General features: G+C 40.9%; 1 protein-coding gene across 1 annotated transcript in view; it reads right to left on the reverse strand.

Moving 5' to 3' along the window:
* LAMA2 (laminin subunit alpha 2) overlaps positions 1 to 19,047 on the reverse strand; it is a 727,667-nt gene that overhangs the window by 466,343 nt on the left and 242,277 nt on the right. Inside the window, exons 8-12 of the mRNA XM_083176751.1 lie at positions 18,253 to 18,431; positions 16,451 to 16,550; positions 9,037 to 9,197; positions 5,383 to 5,523; positions 3,641 to 3,817 (exon numbers count right to left, since the gene is read on the reverse strand). Of these exons, the coding sequence (XP_083032877.1) occupies positions 3,641 to 3,817; positions 5,383 to 5,523; positions 9,037 to 9,197; positions 16,451 to 16,550; positions 18,253 to 18,431 (758 nt within the window). The remainder of the gene's footprint in view (positions 1 to 3,640; positions 3,818 to 5,382; positions 5,524 to 9,036; positions 9,198 to 16,450; positions 16,551 to 18,252; positions 18,432 to 19,047) is intronic.

Raw genomic sequence — 19,047 nt, forward strand, 5'->3', positions numbered from 1 at the left:
AGGTCGCACTGTTTGCCGACGACACCTTGATTTTTATTGCAAAACCATCCCAGTCTATCCCGGCACTATTGTACATGATTGATTCATTTGGAGAAATCTCTGGATATAAGGTGAACCTGTCAAAATCAGAGGTTATGCTGCTAGGGGGAGCCAGTTCATCGACACTGGATCACATACACATTCCTTTTAGTTTCACCAAATCACACTTCAAGTATTTAGGTATACAAATAAGCGCAGACTTATCTAAGATATATCATTAAAATTTTTCCCAAATTATTAGTAATATAGCAACAAAATTAACTGCCTGGCAAGAACTTCCTGTGTCCCTATTGGGACGCATAGCAATAATTAAATCCATTATATTTCCAAAAATTTTCTATCCTATGCAGATGCTCCCTATAAAATTACTAGACTCAGATATCTCTAAATTAGAAGCTATGTTTTCTAGATTCATTTGGCAAGGAAAGAGACCCAGAATAGCTAAAATTAAACTGACTACCCACAGGGATAATGGGGGACTAGGCCTTCCTGACTTACACAGTTATTCCAACGCTATATTTTTTAGATATGTATCAGAATGGATGTTAAACAAATCTACATATACAAACATTGAACTAGATAGAGCCGCTTTCCACCCGTTTTCCCCAGGTGCCCTAATTCAATCTAAAATTAGGGAAATCCCCTTAAAAATAAGGTCACATATATTATTTAAGGATACCTATGCCGTATGGATGTCGATCAACAGAAAAACCTCTAGAAACCCATATCTCTCTCAATATATCCATTTATGGGGAAACCCTTCTTTCACCCCTTCATTACTAAGCTCAGTCTATGCTGATTGGCGGGACAGGGGTTTGGACCTGTCCAGCAAGGTATTCGATCCAGGAGGCAACATATATACGTTTCAATACTTGGCAGAAACTTATAATATTCCGAAGTCACATCTATTTTCATATTACCAGCTAAGACATTTTCTTAAGAGCATTAAAGCTCACCAGTTGATAGATAATTCCAACCCAATCCTATCTCAGTTAACAGCTATTGATCCTCTTTTAAAATTTTTGATTAATAAACCATATAAGGTCAAATACTTATACAAAATCCTTATCAACAGTTCTACCAGAACCACAGAGCAATGGCAAATATTGTTAAATAAGTGGTCCTCTGATATTCCTAGTGTATTACATTTGGACGACATAACTGCGTTACACTCTCAATCCTTGAAAGCTCTTAACTCTGCATACCTCCAAGAGGTTGCGATTCGGACTTTGCACAGGGCCTACATCACACCTAGCAGGCGCAAATTTATGGTTCTGGAGGAACAGGGAAATTGTATTAAATGTGGATATGGAAAGGCAGATTTTTCACACTGCATGTGGTCTTGTTTTAAAATCAGGCGTTTTTGGTGGAAGGTTCTGGACTTTCTATATAAACTATTTGGAACTAAACTTTCAATGGAACCATTAGCCTTGATGGGACTCTCTTTCAAAGGTTGGCCGATGGAGAGAATAGATAAAAACGCCTTTCCACTGCTTTTTGTAATCCTCACGGTTGCTAAAAAATGCATATTGGTTCATTGGACAAAAAAAACCTCTCCCCAACTTTTACACCTACAACAAAAACTCTCACAAATTATGTTCTTCGACTGGAAATACGCGAAATTGGACTTAAAACAAGGATCGGTTAAGTTCCTGGCAAAATGGTCTTTTTACATTGACTCACTTGAAGAAAATACAAGAGCAAATATTACCTCTATGTTTGTAAATGTCTAATTAATATTTGTTATGCTGTGATACTTATTCTTTATTGCAATATAAACACTCGATCACTTGAACTTTGGGCTCTAAGCCTTTAGATACAGTTAAATATACTTAAAATTTAGTGTCAATTTTACAAACTCTTACAAGAGGCTAACCTTAGTAACTAACCCAACCTAATTCATCTATTTATTTATTCTGGTTCTGAAACACATGTAGAACCCCCTGACTAGACTCGACCCGCAAATAAATTAATATAACTTCTTAATGTGTTTTGGATTACAAATATATTCTTCCATACGACAGTACTATCCTCTAGAAAAAAAAAATTAAGCCCAACAGACTCACCCAAAATCTTAATATTTAATGCTCTACTCTCCCCCCCTTCCCCCCCCCCTCACTTTCCTTGTTACTGGCTTACAAGGAATATATCCATCCCTTCCCCTTGCCCCTTTGAATAAAAGACAAAGTAATCTCTACCTAATCCTACCCTCATGTGTCTAGTCTTTCGTCTCGTTGTGCGTTTTGTTCCCCCCCCCTTGTCTGGTATAGTAGATTTATGTTTTAGTATCAGTTAAATATAGAGAGTACAAGCTACGAATAAACATCAGTACAACTATTTGTATAGGAAATGTATAGGAATTGGATATGTGATATCTACAAGCCTATGTACGCATACTCGATATATAATCGTTATATACTATTGATCTATTTATACCGGATGTTATTTTGTTACTTTGAAAAACTTTATAATAAAAATATTTAAAAAAAAAAAAAAAAAAAAAAATTAAAAAAAAAAAAATCGGGGGCGCCATGCTAAGAAACAAGTACAGAGAAAATAAACAGTCATAGTTCTATTGGCCTGATCAATGTTCTTTCATAGCATTATATTTATAATGTATCATTTATATACTATGTAAAATCTAACCTTAATGAGTGTCATGTTTTACATACTTTATTTAACCAGCAGATTTACAATTCCATACCTCCCAACCATCCCGATAATCGTGGGAACATCCTGGTTTTCAGGGACGTTACCACGTCCCTCACGCCACTGGCAGTGTCTCACGGCTGGGGGGACAGTTGGGAGCGTCTATCCCCCGCATCCAGAGGGGCTGGGGGCTTGGCTAGAGGCTCACAGAGCCTCAGGACCATGCCCCCACAGCGTAAAAACGGGGCGTGGCCTTGCGATACAATGCAATTATAGGCCACACCCCCTACGGCAAGCCACGCCCCCTAATTTGAGCAACTGTCCCTCCTCTGACAAACTAAAAGATGGGAGGTAAGCAGTTCCTAGAGAAGAAGTCATGGAGTGGGAAATAAATAAAACCCTTTAAAAGTATGTATGGTTTACACCTATGTATGGCACCATATAAATAATAATAATAATAATAATAATAATAATAATAATAATAATAATAATAATAATAATGGCATTCACAGAGAATAAAAAAATAGTTGCTGTAATTGAGCACTGGATACATTTTCAGATTGGTGGAGAAAAATTTGTTGTCCACATTCATTTGAATTATCAATTGCCCATTGTTTATAACATATATAAATGATTCTATGCTAAGCAATGGTAGTGTGAGGCCTTTTAAATGTAATTAAAAGTATTTCAATTTCCATGCTTATACTGTGAGGCTGTATTTAGCTGCTCCCTGATGAGTAGTATATGTATTAGAACTTGCAGTATTCATGTTCTGCTAGCAGCTCTGTCCAATTTAGGAAACATATTAGTTCCCATCTTCTATTTCATACAGACGTCAGTCTGGGAAGTTTACATTACCATTTCTTCTCAAATGTTCAAAAGCAGGTATTGAAACAGTAGCATAAAATAAAACAATAACTATGATAAACAAAAGTGTAAAAGTAAGACTTACTTTATTGTGCAAATATGGAGCTGGAGCAGCCCAGTAAATGACATCCAGAAGTCCTTGAGATTGGGCATCTACCTTTCTAATGCTCAGCTGCTGGGGTCCATCAAATCTATCCTTAGTAGGGGCAACCTTGATATCACCATATAATTCTGTAAGGTACCACTCATTCATATCAGTGATCTGAAAAAAGACATGATGTATTACAAAGTTGTCACATATCCCTTATGAAGAGTAGCCGAATGCAGTTGGTCAAAGACTTAAGGTCCATACACACTGGGTGACTATGCCCAGCGTGTATGGACAGCGATGATGAAAATTATCGCTGCAGGGAAAGCCGCTCAGTGCATACACAATGAGCGGCTTTCCCCCTGCCCGGCGCCGACAGAGGGGGTAGGACGGTGTTGCATAGCAGAGCGCTATGCAAAGCCATCTTGAAAGCCTCTCATCTGCTGGTATAACCAGCAGATGAACGGCTTTCCCGGTGATGTTGCGGGAGCTCGCAGCAGCGCTCATCGCCAGGCCATACAGACTGGGCGAATTTGAGCTGAAAGGTGCACAAACCTGCTGTTTTGAGCGACTTTTAGCTCAAAGTCGTCCAGTGTGTATGGGCGTTTACACATATTTTTCAACTGTGACCATAGTTTTCAATTCAAATGTTTTTGTTAAAGCAGTAATCATTTACAAGGCATGGTTTTACTTTTTAAAGGATTACTGCTTTAAGAAAATGTTCAGCTGTTATCCTGCACCTCCAGTGAACCCAGACTGTATTTCATCCCGCCGTATAGCATTTATGAATGATTATAAGCGATTCAGCTTATAATACAACTGTGATTCCTGTAATTCACAAATAAATGAGCCATCACAGCCAACAATGGGTAAAAGTAGCATGGGTAAGATGATTGTTATAAAATGAGTGCAGATGGTACATAGCACTCCATTACTTACCAAACTAATGTAACTTGTTGCACAATAAAACTACCAGTGGCACAGGAAGGAGGAAAGCTATAAGTATCTAGAACAGCATGCACAGAAAAAGCTTAAAACTAATATAGTTGTAGTATTAAAACACTATAAACAGCAGGATTGTATCCCTAGGTTAGATGCTACAGCAAATACTTTCATGATTGCTTTATCTCGGTTGTAATCAGTGGCAACTCCAGTGGTGGGGAGGCAGCATATTTCAAAATTCAAATATGGGTGTCACAAACACTACCAGTGAATCAGCTTGGAATGGCAGTTGATGGCAATGCGTGTGGCTCCCCGATTTGAATTTTGAACTGTGCTACAGCCCCACCTCTGGAGACTCCCCTGGCTGTAAAGTAGCTAATTATTATCATCATTATTTTTATTATCATGAGTTTTAAGAAGAAAGCTCTGTATTCCCATAAAGCCCAAGGCCTCAGGATATCACTTGAAATGCCCAACCTAATGCCCTTCCATAAACTGCCCCTGCTATATACTTCTTGAAATAATAAATATTTTTTTTATTTCTAAATGCACAGTTGCTTGCTTGATGAGGGGTCAATCAAATTAACTGTTAAATAGATTTTATTGGGCTGCTGTATAATGATTCATGGGGTACTAGAAGTGTGACACACAGTCGGACTTACTCTCTCCCAAATGTCTCTGTGAGTAATTGGATTGACCCTATAGGCTGTATTGGAGAAGCAAAGGGAATAATGTCTTACACAGACAGATAGGCATACAAACTGATGAACATAATGACAGTTCTTTAATGTTCTTACCTTGGTGTAACTAAGGCGAGAATCTATACAGATGTTTGAAATTCCAGAGCAAAAACACTGATCACAACCTCTGGGATTGTCACGATGGAGGTTGAAAAACCCATTTTCACACACATCACAGTTATCTCCTTGTACATTTTCCTATATATGACAAAATCATATGTATATATAACAAAATCATATGTAATGCATATGCTGTCTCATATAGAAAGATATCAGATAATTATGGTACTTGGCCTACAAATTCAAATAAAAAGAGGTTTTGATTTCTATAATAGTATGTCATTTATATTGCTGTACAGATGTGTCCTCTTACATCCATGATGTTGCAGCATAGCAGGAAGTGGGTATTCACTTACTTGGGACATGCCTTTGAAATGAATGGGAGCTGAGTGCCCATATGCATGTCTTCCAATCATCTAACCAATTTGACATTGAAACCTCCCATTCACTTCTGTGGAACCCAGCAGCAACGTGAATGAGTGCAGCATTATTTGTGTCATTTGCATCACGGTCCTGCTACAATAAGCTGCTATAGGCAGTAACAATGTAGCAGGGCCTGGGTTGGACTGACCCAAAGGGCCACAAGGGAAAACGTCAGTCGGTGCCACTGCCTGGGGGACTTACCTCCTCCCATAAGGACGAAGGTTCCAGACTATGAATTTGAATACTACATTATACATGTTACTTTAGACTGCAGTAATATGGAGTATATTGTCCATTTAATTGCTGTTATTAATCTGAGAAATCATCACATTATATATATATATATACACACAAACAATGTCCGGCGGCACTCAGGGTAATAAAAGAAGGACACAGCCACAGGCGCTCTTAAGCCAACGTTTCAATAAGTTTAACTTATTTTCATCAGGGCATAAGTTAAACTTATTGAAAAGTTGGCTTAAGAGCGCCTGTGGCTGTGTCCTACTTTTATTACCCTGAGTGCCGCCTGACGTTGTTTTTTTTGTGGGGACCGAGTGCTCCTAATTGCGGATGGCAACAGGACCAGTAATGCTTTTGTAGCTAGTGCCAGAATCCATTTGGACAGTATATATATATATATATATATATTAGATATATATATATATGTATATATATCTAATATATATACACACAATGGAAAGAAGGGCACTCAGGGACTCTGTAGTCAGGTGAAGACAGTGGACCAAGTTTATTCCTTGTCAACGTTTCGGGGTTTCCCCCGTCATCAGGACAAATATAATAACAATAAGAACAGTGCACAGTGCTGGTGTATTTATACTAAAGATAACGTCTACTTACCCCCTCCCTGTAAGCATCTTTCTCATGCACCGCAAACCTGGCTTCCGGGATCCTGCGCTCTGGAGTGATGGCACCGCGTATTAAAGCTGTGTGCGCCGCAATACGGTGTCCCTGAGTGCCCTTCTTTCCATTGTGTATACTACTGGATCTGCACATGGTCCATTTGGGTGGCACCAAGGCAGGATAGACCCAGCTGGCTCACCTAAGTCCTGAGTGATGGATCCCACCGATATTTGCTATATATATATATATATATATATATATATATATATATATATATATATATACTGTATATATATATATATACTGTATATATATATATATATATATATATATATATATATATATATATATATATATATATATATAACAAGGATGCCCGGCACTCCACTTGGTGATCCAACTTGTGCGGTGCTCTGATTCCCATACAGGATATGTAGACGAATGTTCAAACACAGGCACTCACAACTTGCAGCAAATTGCAATATGAAATAAATGCTCCCACACGGGAGTGCCTGTGTTTGAACATTCGTCTACATATATATATATAAAACAGAAAGGTTGTGGCCCCTATAATGCTTGAAGAAGGCACACAGTGCCGAAACGCGTTGGAACACTCACCGCACGTATAGCACACCCACCTCAGTCTCCTTCCGACAGGAAGTCAGGAGTCGAGCGCACAGAGCCAGCGGAGGGCGCGACACCGGGTGGCAAGGGTACCACGATCCGACCCACCCGGAAGCCGCGCACCACCAGCTCTGTGGAGTGGGGACTGGTTACCCGATGTAACCTAGTCCCGGCTGGACACTGTTTAGGACCAGAGGAACGAGGACCGGAAGGAGCGCGCTGGACACAAGGGCAGAGGTGCACTGCGGCAAGGGGACGGGATGCCAGCCCCCCGCACCACCCGCCAGACCATCCTACTGCCGACTTCGCTGACTTTTGGACATCCAGGTACTTTTCTAGTGAACAGTCACCACGGTGACTACACACAACTGTCACCACTTTCAGTGACAAGCAGAGCAGACTGCTGTCATGCAGGTCGGAGACCACGAACACCGCCCCCCTTTTTTTCCTACCCCCACCCCCACCACTCACTTTACCCTATTGCCAGTAATACAGGACTCCGCAATTGCAGCATGGTTGTACCTGTCCCTGAGCAATAAATGTCAATATGCATCATACATTTCTGCCTGTATTTTTCTTTGTAAACTGCTTCCTATAGATACTCAATAGTGCACATTTGGTAGTTTAACCTTATCACACAGACATAAATTTCACCAGACAGGGTATTGTCTGACCCCCAGTGGGCCAACAACATAGAGTGCGCATTTCTACCCCCTATCCACGGCCCCTATAATGCGCTATTTAGGACAGCAGCACTTCTATAGATTCTCGTTGTTAATAGAGGAATCAAAAATAGAGATAGAGAAAGGTAGAATAGGAGTGCGCTCTATGTGAATATTTCACCAAAAACAGTATTGGAAACTGTTATAAAATCACATATGTTTATTATTGACACAATCAATAAAAAAGGTTTTATCCTTATGTTCTTCGTATGGACATTTTCATAACAATTCCGGCATTCAATCCAATTTTAGGTTGTTCAATTCTAGGTCAATACCCAAGATCAGAACCTACGCGTTTCATCAATTAGGACTTCCTCAAGGGCATAATGGATCCATTGGGGTTTGTGTACGAGGACGCCTAGGGATGCCAAGGACAGCCCCGGGCTTCAACCCTGGGTGCGTGAAGCCTGGGGCCTCGATTGAGGGGGTCTCCATTCCCCCAGGTAAGCCATCCAGGGCAGACCTGCCATGGTGCGCATGTTACGGCAAAGGTACCTTACATAAAAAGTGTCCCCTGGCTGAGGCATGATACTGAGGGCTGTTGGAGCCTAGTGCTGGTTCCCCAGTTTTTTGTCCCCTCGTAATTTTGGACCCTACACCATTTTTTTTTTTTTTACTTTTACACATTTTTTAAGACAGACTCATGCTGTCAAATTTGCCAGTGAAAAGCTGGTCTATCTGTTTTGCAATTTTTATGGTATAATAGGATATAATATTTTTTTTTGGTACATCTGCACATGATGGGCTAGTTGGAAAACTTTAGTTGTCACTGGTATTTAGTTTGACATTATTTGTCTTCAATAGCTATTAAGAAATCCCCAATTAGTTCAAAATGCAATCTTCAAAGAACATAACTGCTTTGGCTGCTCATAGTTTTTCAGTAGTCAACCAGTCATTACACAGTATAGGAATCTGAACATTTGTATAAGCTTGGCCAGTTAAAGGTCTAGATATAAAAGCAATCATGTTAAATGGTTACAATATATATATTTTTAAAAATTTAGCGTACAAATACACGTACCTTGCAAATACATGGATCAATACAGGGGTCTTCGTTTATGCTGCCTGCAATGCTGCAATTACACTTTTCACAATATGGATATCCGATATATCCCAAATCACATTGTTCACATTTCTCTCCTCCATAGCCAGGTTTACAATAACATGAACCAGGTAATAATTCTGTATAAAGAGTGACAGTACATGATCAAAAACGGTTAACAAAGGGAAGTAGTTCTCAATACCAAGGTAGCATACCTCCCAACTTTAGAAAATTAGGAAGTGGGACTTCTGCATGTGCCAAAGTCGCTCGCCAGAAATTTGGGGGCGTGGCCCATTTTGCCACTGTGAGGGCATAGCCAGAGGCTCTGTGAGCTTCTAGCCATCTAGCCTGCCTGTGGAAATAGATGCCTTGTGTCTATTCACTACTGCTCAGCGGATGACAGGGGGGACCGGACTACTAACTGCCCCCCCCCCCCCCCCATCCCAGCTGCGGGACACTGCCGGCACAGGGAACAACACCAAAAAATGGGGAGGTATTATATAGGCATCTGTGTAAAGGTAGGTAGCAACTTAACAATGAACAATGAACAATTGATTGAAACACAGCCTTATGTGACATAAATAAAGTAGATTTGCATATAGTAGATGTCTTTATATAAGGTGTATACCCACCACTTTAAAGTCTATTACCAAAGGGGGTAAAATAAATATTTGCTCCCCCTCCTTTGTAACACTTTCTCTTTGAAAGAAAAGTACAACATACTGTACATTTTTAATGATGCCCACGGATAACGTCAGGGGACAAATGATGGTCAGTTACAAGAGGGCTGATGCTGGGTATATTATTTTTAGGAGAGATCCAGGCTTTCAATGCTCTCCTGTTTTACAATGCATTGTTATATGTATTAAAAGGTAGAATGACTTATTAATATGATAAATGCTTAGCTTAAAATTGCTGCTGACTTCCAATTTCATATAGATTAACTTTTTATCCTAATACAACATGCATACAACTAAAGTATGCATTATAATAATGTGCGTAGTATACATTACTTTGCAACTTCACAGGAAATGACTATTTCAATAATCACTTTTCCCACACATTTGTTTCAGCGACATCACATTTCTTGCACTTACTAATATTTAAAGAAAATGGATTGTTTATCATTAAAACCAAAGCTACTGTACAGTATGTCTTCATTCAAATTCATGTTTTAGGAGAAGAGCTCAGTTTTAGTGTATACATATTCAGTGTTCTGTCTCATACAGTTTGACATTTTCTACTCATTATTTTAAGGAAACAATTCTCAGTAAGTGTTTGCTGAGCTGCTAGTTAAGATACAGGAATATAGCTTCAAATGGGCACCTGGTACCACGCAGGGATGTAAAAAATGTATATATGCAGGTTATTAACAACTAGATGTTTGCACATTTTTTTGCAAATCTGAATTTGATCACAAAGTTCAGCTATCAATTTGACCATTCACTGCTTAAAATAGATTCTGCTTTAGGAAGTGTTTGTTCTTTTGGTTTGTTCTGAACTCAAAGTCATCTATTTCTGCTGTGACTATAGTGCATAAGATCTAATAGGATGCCTGGAAGCATTGTTTTGCAGCTTTTATGAGTGAAATACATAACATCAACTGCATATGTGAAAGCTAGGTTCCCGACACCTGTATGCAGACAATGTTAAATTGCAACCTAAAGCATTTTCACAGTTTTGCTAATATAACAATACATAGCTTGGACAGGAAGAATGTTTAAAGTGCTATGGCAGTATTTAAATAGTTAATGTACCGTAGAATTTTAACATTTCTGGCATACTAGTGTTAGGAATGGCATCACAATGATTGTCAATCTCAGAACTGATCTAGGTAGATAAAGCAATAGTAGATTATTCGGTACTCTTTACCTAGAACGGCGCCCATCGCGGTGATCGCGGCATCGCGGGCAGTACATAAACGGCCGCGACGCGATGCCCACGATCACCGCGATTTTCCCATAGGGAACAATGTTAAAAAGCCTGATTGACCGCGATTTTGCATTCAATGCCTCAATGCCCGCGATTTTCCCATAGGAATCAATGTTAAATGGGCTACAGAGCCCAAATAGGCACAATTAACCCTTAAATGTCCCCCCAATTTTTGTACGCCACCCCACGATCCACGCCAACCCGAAGCGTGGCGAGCGCAGCGAGCCCACGAGGGGCGTCGGTACGCGTCCTCCGACCTTTTCATGCCCTACTATCCACGTCGGCGTGGAGTTGAGAATAGAATAGTGTGGCGAGCGTAGCGAGCCACCGAGCCCGAAGCGTGGCGAGCGCAGCGAGCCCCGCGAGGGGCCGCGGATACCTTCACAGGTAAACGCATCCCCTCGCGGGCTTCACAGGTGTCCGCTTTTCGCCACGGATACCTGTGAAGCCCGCGAGGGGACGCGTATAACTGTGAAGGTATCCGCGTCCCCTCGCGGGGCTCGCTGCGCTCGCCACGCTTCGGGCTCGGTGGCTCGCTGCGCTCGCCACACTATTCTATTCTCAATTCCACGCCGACGTGGATAGTAGGGCATGAAAAGGTCAGAGGACGCGTACCGCCGCCCCTCGCGGGCTCGCTGCGCTCGCCACGCTTCGGGTTGGCGTGGATCGTGGGGTGGCGTACAAAAATTGGGGTGACATTTAAGGGTTAATTCTGCCTATTTGGGCTCTGTAGCCCATTTAACATTGATTCCTATGTGAAAATCGCGGGCATTGAGGCATTTTCAAGTAAAATCGCGGTCAATCAGGCTTTTTAACATTGTTCCCTATGGGAAAATCGCGGTCATCGCGGGTACACGATTTTTATGTACCCGCGATTTACCCGCGATGCCCGCGATGACCGCGATTTTTTACCCCGGACGCCCGCGATTCTAATCGCGGGCGCCGTTCTAGGTAAAGAGTACCGATTATTCAAATCATTATTTTTGCTTGATATTCACTACAGTGGGTGAAGGGAAGGGGCCACAGTTAAGTTGCAAGGACATTCATAAAAATAAAACAGATAAGAAATACATTTACAGATATGAAGGTCCTAACAGAACTCTCAAAACTCAAAGTAGAGAAGTCAATGGGTCCAGATGGGATAAATCAAAGGATATTAAAAGAGCTTAAAGGTATTTTGGTAAAACCATTAACATAATTATTCAACCGTTCGTTAGTTGTAGGAATAATACAAGGGGACTGAAAGACAAATGGAATCCGACTGCACAAAAATGGAAGCAAGGAAGAGGCAAACAACTGCGGACCAGTGATCCATATCAGAATCAGCTTTATTAGCCAGGTATACTTGCTTATACTAGGAATTAGATTTGGATTACTGTGCAACAGCCGGTTAGGTAACAGTTCAACAGTGACAGTACAGATATACATAACACATACATGTATACGCTAGATGTACCTTTGGGATTATAGACGCAGTGAACATATATTTGCTGGGCCTGGGGCACTTTAGACAGGGGCCCCCTTGCACTTGTCATTGCTGGCCACAGGGGAGAATATTACACTGACAAAACAGAGTAAAGGCAGTATAAACTTGGTCAATGAGTAGCTGCAGGGGGGGTTTATATATATATATATATATATATATATATATATATATATATATATATATCAGCCTCTGCTTTATTGTGCAAAGTGTCATGGGCCTAAGTCAACTCCCAGTAATGCATTGCACACTTGTGCAGTCAGTGTGCCTTGGCTCCTGATGCTCAGCACCATTAATCAATATCACATTGGCAGATAGGTGAAGCTGCCGCACTACCCCACTCCCACAAAACCTTTAGCTAAAAAAAATATGTATATATTTTTAAAATACATGCCGACTACAGGGGGCCCCCATCTAGAGGGGGGCAGAGGGGGGCAATACCCCTGGGCCCCCCTCTAGATAGGGGCCCCCTGTAGTCCCCTTTAATCTGGCCCTGGTGTAGAATCACCTGAGCAGAGATGTTATGCCGTGGCTGAGGACTTGCCATTTATTTGTGACTGAGTATGGGCAGGCCAGACTCAAGCAGCAAGTGGGTCAACAAAATGGCTTCCAAGCGTGAACCAAGGCTACATGAAAGCCAACATCTATGGAGCGAGCAACAGCATAGGTTTTACATGTCTAAGGGGAATGCTGAAGGTGTGTCTCATTACACTATTTAAACACACAGGGGCTACTGACAAAGGCACAGTCGCTGCAATGATCAAATCACAGCTCCAGTCCCCTACAGGCACCACTGTCAGGTTTGGGCACATATGCTGTGAAACAGGGAGCTGAGCACCTTGCAGGAGCTGACCCACTAGAGAGCGGGATTCCTCACTGTCACCTTCTTGCATTTCAATGATGGCTATCTGGTTGCAGAGGAAGCAAAAAACCACTGCAAGCTATATGGACAATTAAGGGGGACCCTACATATGTTGGCTCCCTTCCTGATGTCACATAATCTAGTAGCCAGTCTGCTCTGAAAGCAAAGAGTCTCCTCTTTCGGTACTCTTTACCTAGAAGGGCACCCATCGCGACCATCGCGACCATTGAATGCACTAAAAATCGGGTGCGACGCGATGCCCGCGATGGCCGCGATTTCCCATAGGGACCAATGTTAAAAATGAGATTGGACCCGATTTTAGTGTTCAATGCCTCAATGCCCGCGATTTTTACATAGGAAACAATGTTAAATGGGCCACAGAGCCCTAATAGTCACCGTGAACTCTGAAATGGCCCCCACAATTGTTAACGCCACCCCACGATCAACGTGAACCCGAAGCGTGGCGAGCGCAGCGAGCCCGCGAGGGGCGGCGGTACGCGTCCTCCGACCTTTTCATGCCCTACTATCCACGTCGGCGTGGAGTTGCGAATAGAATAGTGTGGCGAGCGCAGCGAGCCACCGAGGCCTGAAGCGTGGCGAGCGCAGCGAGTCCCGCGAGGGGACACGGATACCTTCACAGTTATACGCGTCCCCTCGCGGGCTTCACAGGTGTCCGTGGCGAAAAGCGGACACCTGTGAAGCCCGCGAGGGGACGCGTTTACCTGTGAAGGTATCCGCGTCCCCTCGCGGGGCTCGCTGCGCTCGCCACGCTTCAGGCTCGGTGGCTCGCTGCGCTCGCCACACTATTCTATTCTCAACTCCACGCCGACGTGGATAGTAGGGCATGAAAAGGTCGGAGGACACGTACCGCCGCCCCTCGCGGGCTCGCTGCGCTCGCCACGCTTCGGGTTCACGTTGATCGTGGTGTGGCGTTAACAATTGTGGGGGCGATTTCAGAGTTCACGGTGACTATAAGGGCTCTGTGGCCCATTTAACATTGATTCCTATGGCCAAATCGCGGGCATTGAGGCATTTAACATTAAAATCGCGGTCAATCACGTTTTTTAACATTGATCCCTATGGGAAAATCGCGGTCATCGCGGGCACCCGATTTTAATGTACCCGCGATTTACCCGCGATGCCCACGATGGCCGCGATTTTTTACCCCCGACGCCCGCGATTCCAATCACCGGCGCCCTTCTAGGTAAAGAGTACCCCTCTTTCATATGGCACCAGTCTCAAGTCACCAGGACACACAGAACAGGAGACATCAGGGTGCAAAGTGGACATATTTTCCCCATAGGCTATAATGGATGTGTTAATTCAGACCGATCATGGGTTCTGAAGCTTGCAGTTAGCCATTTTGGGGATCTCAGAAACTTGGGGTTCATATCCTCTGGTACCCATAGAGCCATCCTCATCTAGCCCTTCAATAGGATTAAGTGAGCCAGAGTGTAAGACTTAATCGTATGCTAATCCCCTAATATATTGTTAAATGTGTTGTATTGCGGCCGAGAACAATAGGCCTTGGCTCACCATGCCTCACCATGACTATCAAGGGAAGGCTAGCTGAAGAAGGCTCCATCTACCGATACATGTGGAAACCCTACAACTTTCAGTGATTGGGGTACGCCTACTATTGTTAAGTTTAGCTATTAAGGTGGGATCTACACTGGATAATTCTTTCACAAAAGATACCTTTACGGGCACCACCTATACCTTATTAGGGGTGAGTCGGGTAGGTCATCTTCTCCCCCCGTGACGGGTCTACATTGATAGAGTGCATAGTACCTTATCCATTCAATCACCTGTAATTTTACGCAAATTAGGCAGACACATTGGGTGTTTAAATTTATCCAAAAATATATATATGCCCTCCAATGCTTCACTTATTTTAAAAGATATCATTACTGTATGTGCTTTGAACATATAGCTATTTGGTGAGTGAGGTACATTTGTGGATTGAAGTATTCACAGTCCTACCTCAGTTCACGATTAATTCACAATATCTAATTTGAAAAACACTCGTACACATTGGATTTTGTATTTTCCTCACTTCACATTTCCGTATTGGGAGCGCTGTCTCCAGACGCTGAACCCCACACTTGGAGATCTTCTTCAAAGCACAAAGAAACCTTTATGAGCTTCAAGACCTCTTAATCTACAGTGAGTAGGGGTATGCCCACCAATGCATTGAGTTTTTCCTATTTGAGTACTAAGTAGCAATTGTGTACTAAATAGCACTAGTTAGCACAAACATATTTATTGTAGTGTGCTGTAACAGTTACAGCTATAAGTTATATTTTTTAAGTATAATGGGGAGAGGTAAAAGCTCCTCCCTATGTTCCTGGATGCAAAAACACTGTGCTTAGCCTCTCTATACAGTATTTCCTATTTGCAGTACTAAAAGTAGTAATTTATCCAAAGGGGTAGGCTATAGCAATTCTATAGCAGCTTGCCTTGACAGCAATGCTGCTGACACTGTAACACATGCTGCACTAATAATTTACTGTAATTACAGAAGGACAGATTATCATTCCAACCAGCAGCTCATTGGCTTTATTGGCTATGGGACTAAAACTCTAACACAAGGGGATTAGCAAAGGATTAAGTCCGACAGCTATGGCTCACCTAATCCAATTAATGGGCTAGATGAGGATGGCTCTATCTGTACCAGTGGCCAAATGTAATACATTCCAAGTTCAGCGTCTGTACAGGATGCCGGGCAAACTTGGAGGTTTTTTAAATGGGCAATCATTCACTAGATAAAACCATGCCTTGTAAATGAATGCACCTTTAAAAAAATCCTCAGAGTTTGGCTGGGACCATGCACAGATGCCAAACTTTGAGGCTGCAAAAGTGAAATATTATGGATCTGATCTAAAGTACCCTTTTGAGAACCTTATATACTCTAATATTTTCATTGTATATATGATATACTGACAAATGTGTAGGCTTTTATGGAGTTGAATGCTTTTGTAACCCATGACATCACTAATGTTTGTATGTGTACTGTATGTGCACACAAACATTTATAGATATACTTGCAGATTTTAGGTATTTCAGCATGTAACCCTTAGTTGAACACATGATATAAAAAAGGAAATAGTTTGTACCTTCTGTAGCTTCTCCTGAATCTTTGATGCATACATCATGCAAAGACCCAACTGGATCACAATTACATGGCCGGCAAGGATTGGAATGAGTTGGTGACAGCTAACAAAATAATATAAAACAAATAGTTTAATCAGTCAATCAATTAAAATAGCAATGTCTAGTTTCTATAAATAAATTACAATTCTTATATGAATTCAGTTGACATATTTATCTCATATCTATGTGATCAACAAGATCACATTTACTTTCATAGTGAATTTTGTCTGCAAATAATGAGCTGACATTTACGTGCCTCTATTCTAGAATAACATTATTTATACAAGTTTATAATTTATTGTTATGTTTGCTATAATAATGTAAAATTACTTCAGTCATACTCTGTCTATTGCAGGCACTAAAATGGGTACACACTGGGCAAAATATCATTAATGATTTACACAATACCGATATCATTAATGATATATTGTGAACAAGTGTGAAAAAAGAGTAATACAAAATTGTAATTACTGGTATATTGTGTACTTTTTTCAACTTGTGTCACATAGTTCCTCTTTTACAGAGTAATGTAATCATAAATAATTATCTTTATGTTATGTAATTTTTAATATTGCTTATATAAATAATTATTAATAAAAAAATATAAAACTAATTCCAACTCAATATAAATAGTGGTATTCAATGTTGCCACTTAAGAGTTCGTAATTTAGCTTTTCAAAAAAGAATCCTTTTTATAGGGTAATACAGTGCCCAGTGTGTGTAGCATGGCATTGGATTATACAGACGCAAAGGAACCCACTAATCTGGCAAAAACAATTCTTATTTTTCTATATTCTTAAATTGTACTTTATAGAAATAAAGGAGCTTACATATCTGTTCCTGTGCTAGAAATAGTAACACAGCAGACTAATTTAATTCTAACTGCTTTTACAGAATCTCCCAGCAAGAAATAAAGCAGGTGCAGGGGTGACTAGGTGACTTGGGCTCTCCCCATCAGCAAGCTTGATTTCAATCATTGTGCACTCCAAACTTCTTACATGGAGACTTGATTTAATAAGCAGGGAAGGGTATTGTCCCATCTCAATGTTACCTGCAGTGATGCTGACCCTCCGTGACAGTGACAGGTTGGAAATGTAATAGCTCTTTGACATTACAGTTCAGCACAACACCCCCTATCTACTGCTTACATGAAGAAGCAACAGACTGAAGCATCACTGCGCATGTTAGAGAGTGCTTACATTTCTTTGACTTGAAATTACTTTTTAATATTAAAAACATTAAGAGCCAATGAGAAAGAGTCATACTTTCCTATTTCCCAGAACTTCCTGGAGACTCCAAAATCTCAGTTGGCTCTTATGATGCCAGAAAAAGTAAGCAACTTTCCAGGAGCTCCCTGCAGTTACACAATTCAGCCTACTTCCAGAGTGAATTGGTTAGTCTGGGCAGCTTGATCATGTGAAGTGTGTAATCATGACTCACTCCCTATTTTACATATAATGGCAAAAATGGCATTTCACACTGGGCAGTAGGAACACAATGACATGATCACAGCACCTTACCTCTTAACTTGAAAATTTGTCAAGTATTGGAAGAGTGAGGTTAAATCTGCAGGACTGCCACTGTCAGTATGGGATTAATGGAAATAATGATCATTAATTCTGTCACTCTGGCAACAACCTTAGTTTAAACTAACATTGTCATCATCATCATCGTCATCACTGAGAATGAGTTTATTGCAAGGTAAATATGTTGGCTGCTAATTAGGATTGTTATATAGAAAATATGATTTTTTTGTATACTGTACCCATTGTGGCCGGTAAAAATGATTTTTACAAGTTTCACAGTTGATTCCGGCTGTGTTCTCGGAACAATCTATACAAACTCCACCTCCATTATATTTGCCATGAATATTCAAACTAAGATTTTTGTCTGCTACTGCTTGATCATAGTAGCATTCCTGTGTCTTTCCATGACAATTACAGGCTACAAAATGGAAAGATATTTTGCATCAGTTAGAAACATTTATTTTCAGGTGTACTTACTCTTTACATCTAGGTTGTTTCAATAAAGCAAATTTTCTAATTATTATTAATCAAATTTAAACAGAGCATAAGATCATAAGATGATTTTTCACAGAATTAACCCAATAATTAAGAGACAGAAAATGTTGTATCGCTATGATGTTATCACAGCTCAGTGATAAAAGTACTTGAACGCTTGATAACATTGAAAGTATAAGCAACCATTTTTTTTTATAGTAGCAACACTCGTTTGAGCTAGTTTTGTGTTAATAGTAAAGGATTGGTTGGTTTTAGTTGTCAAAAGAAGATAGTAGCCAGTTAAATGTTCCGTGAGTGCCGGGTCATTAAGTCATTTTGTGCAGCAAATGAATGGGAAGCATAGAAGCCCTAAAAGAACAGGTAGTACGGCAGATAGCTGTTTTAGACTTATAGAAAATTGTAGGACTGAGGATCGATATTAGAGATCTGTGAGAAGATAGCATTTTCCGGGAGGTGGAACTACCCAAGCCAGTTTGCACAGTGGGTTGAACCTCCACCACCATTTAGTAATTGAATTATTTATATTATGCACTGTAGCC

The sequence above is a fragment of the Crinia signifera genome, chromosome 3, assembly GCF_055691185.1.
Source record: "Crinia signifera chromosome 3, ASM5569118v1, whole genome shotgun sequence".
In the NCBI taxonomy this organism is placed as follows: domain Eukaryota; kingdom Metazoa; phylum Chordata; class Amphibia; order Anura; family Myobatrachidae; genus Crinia; species Crinia signifera.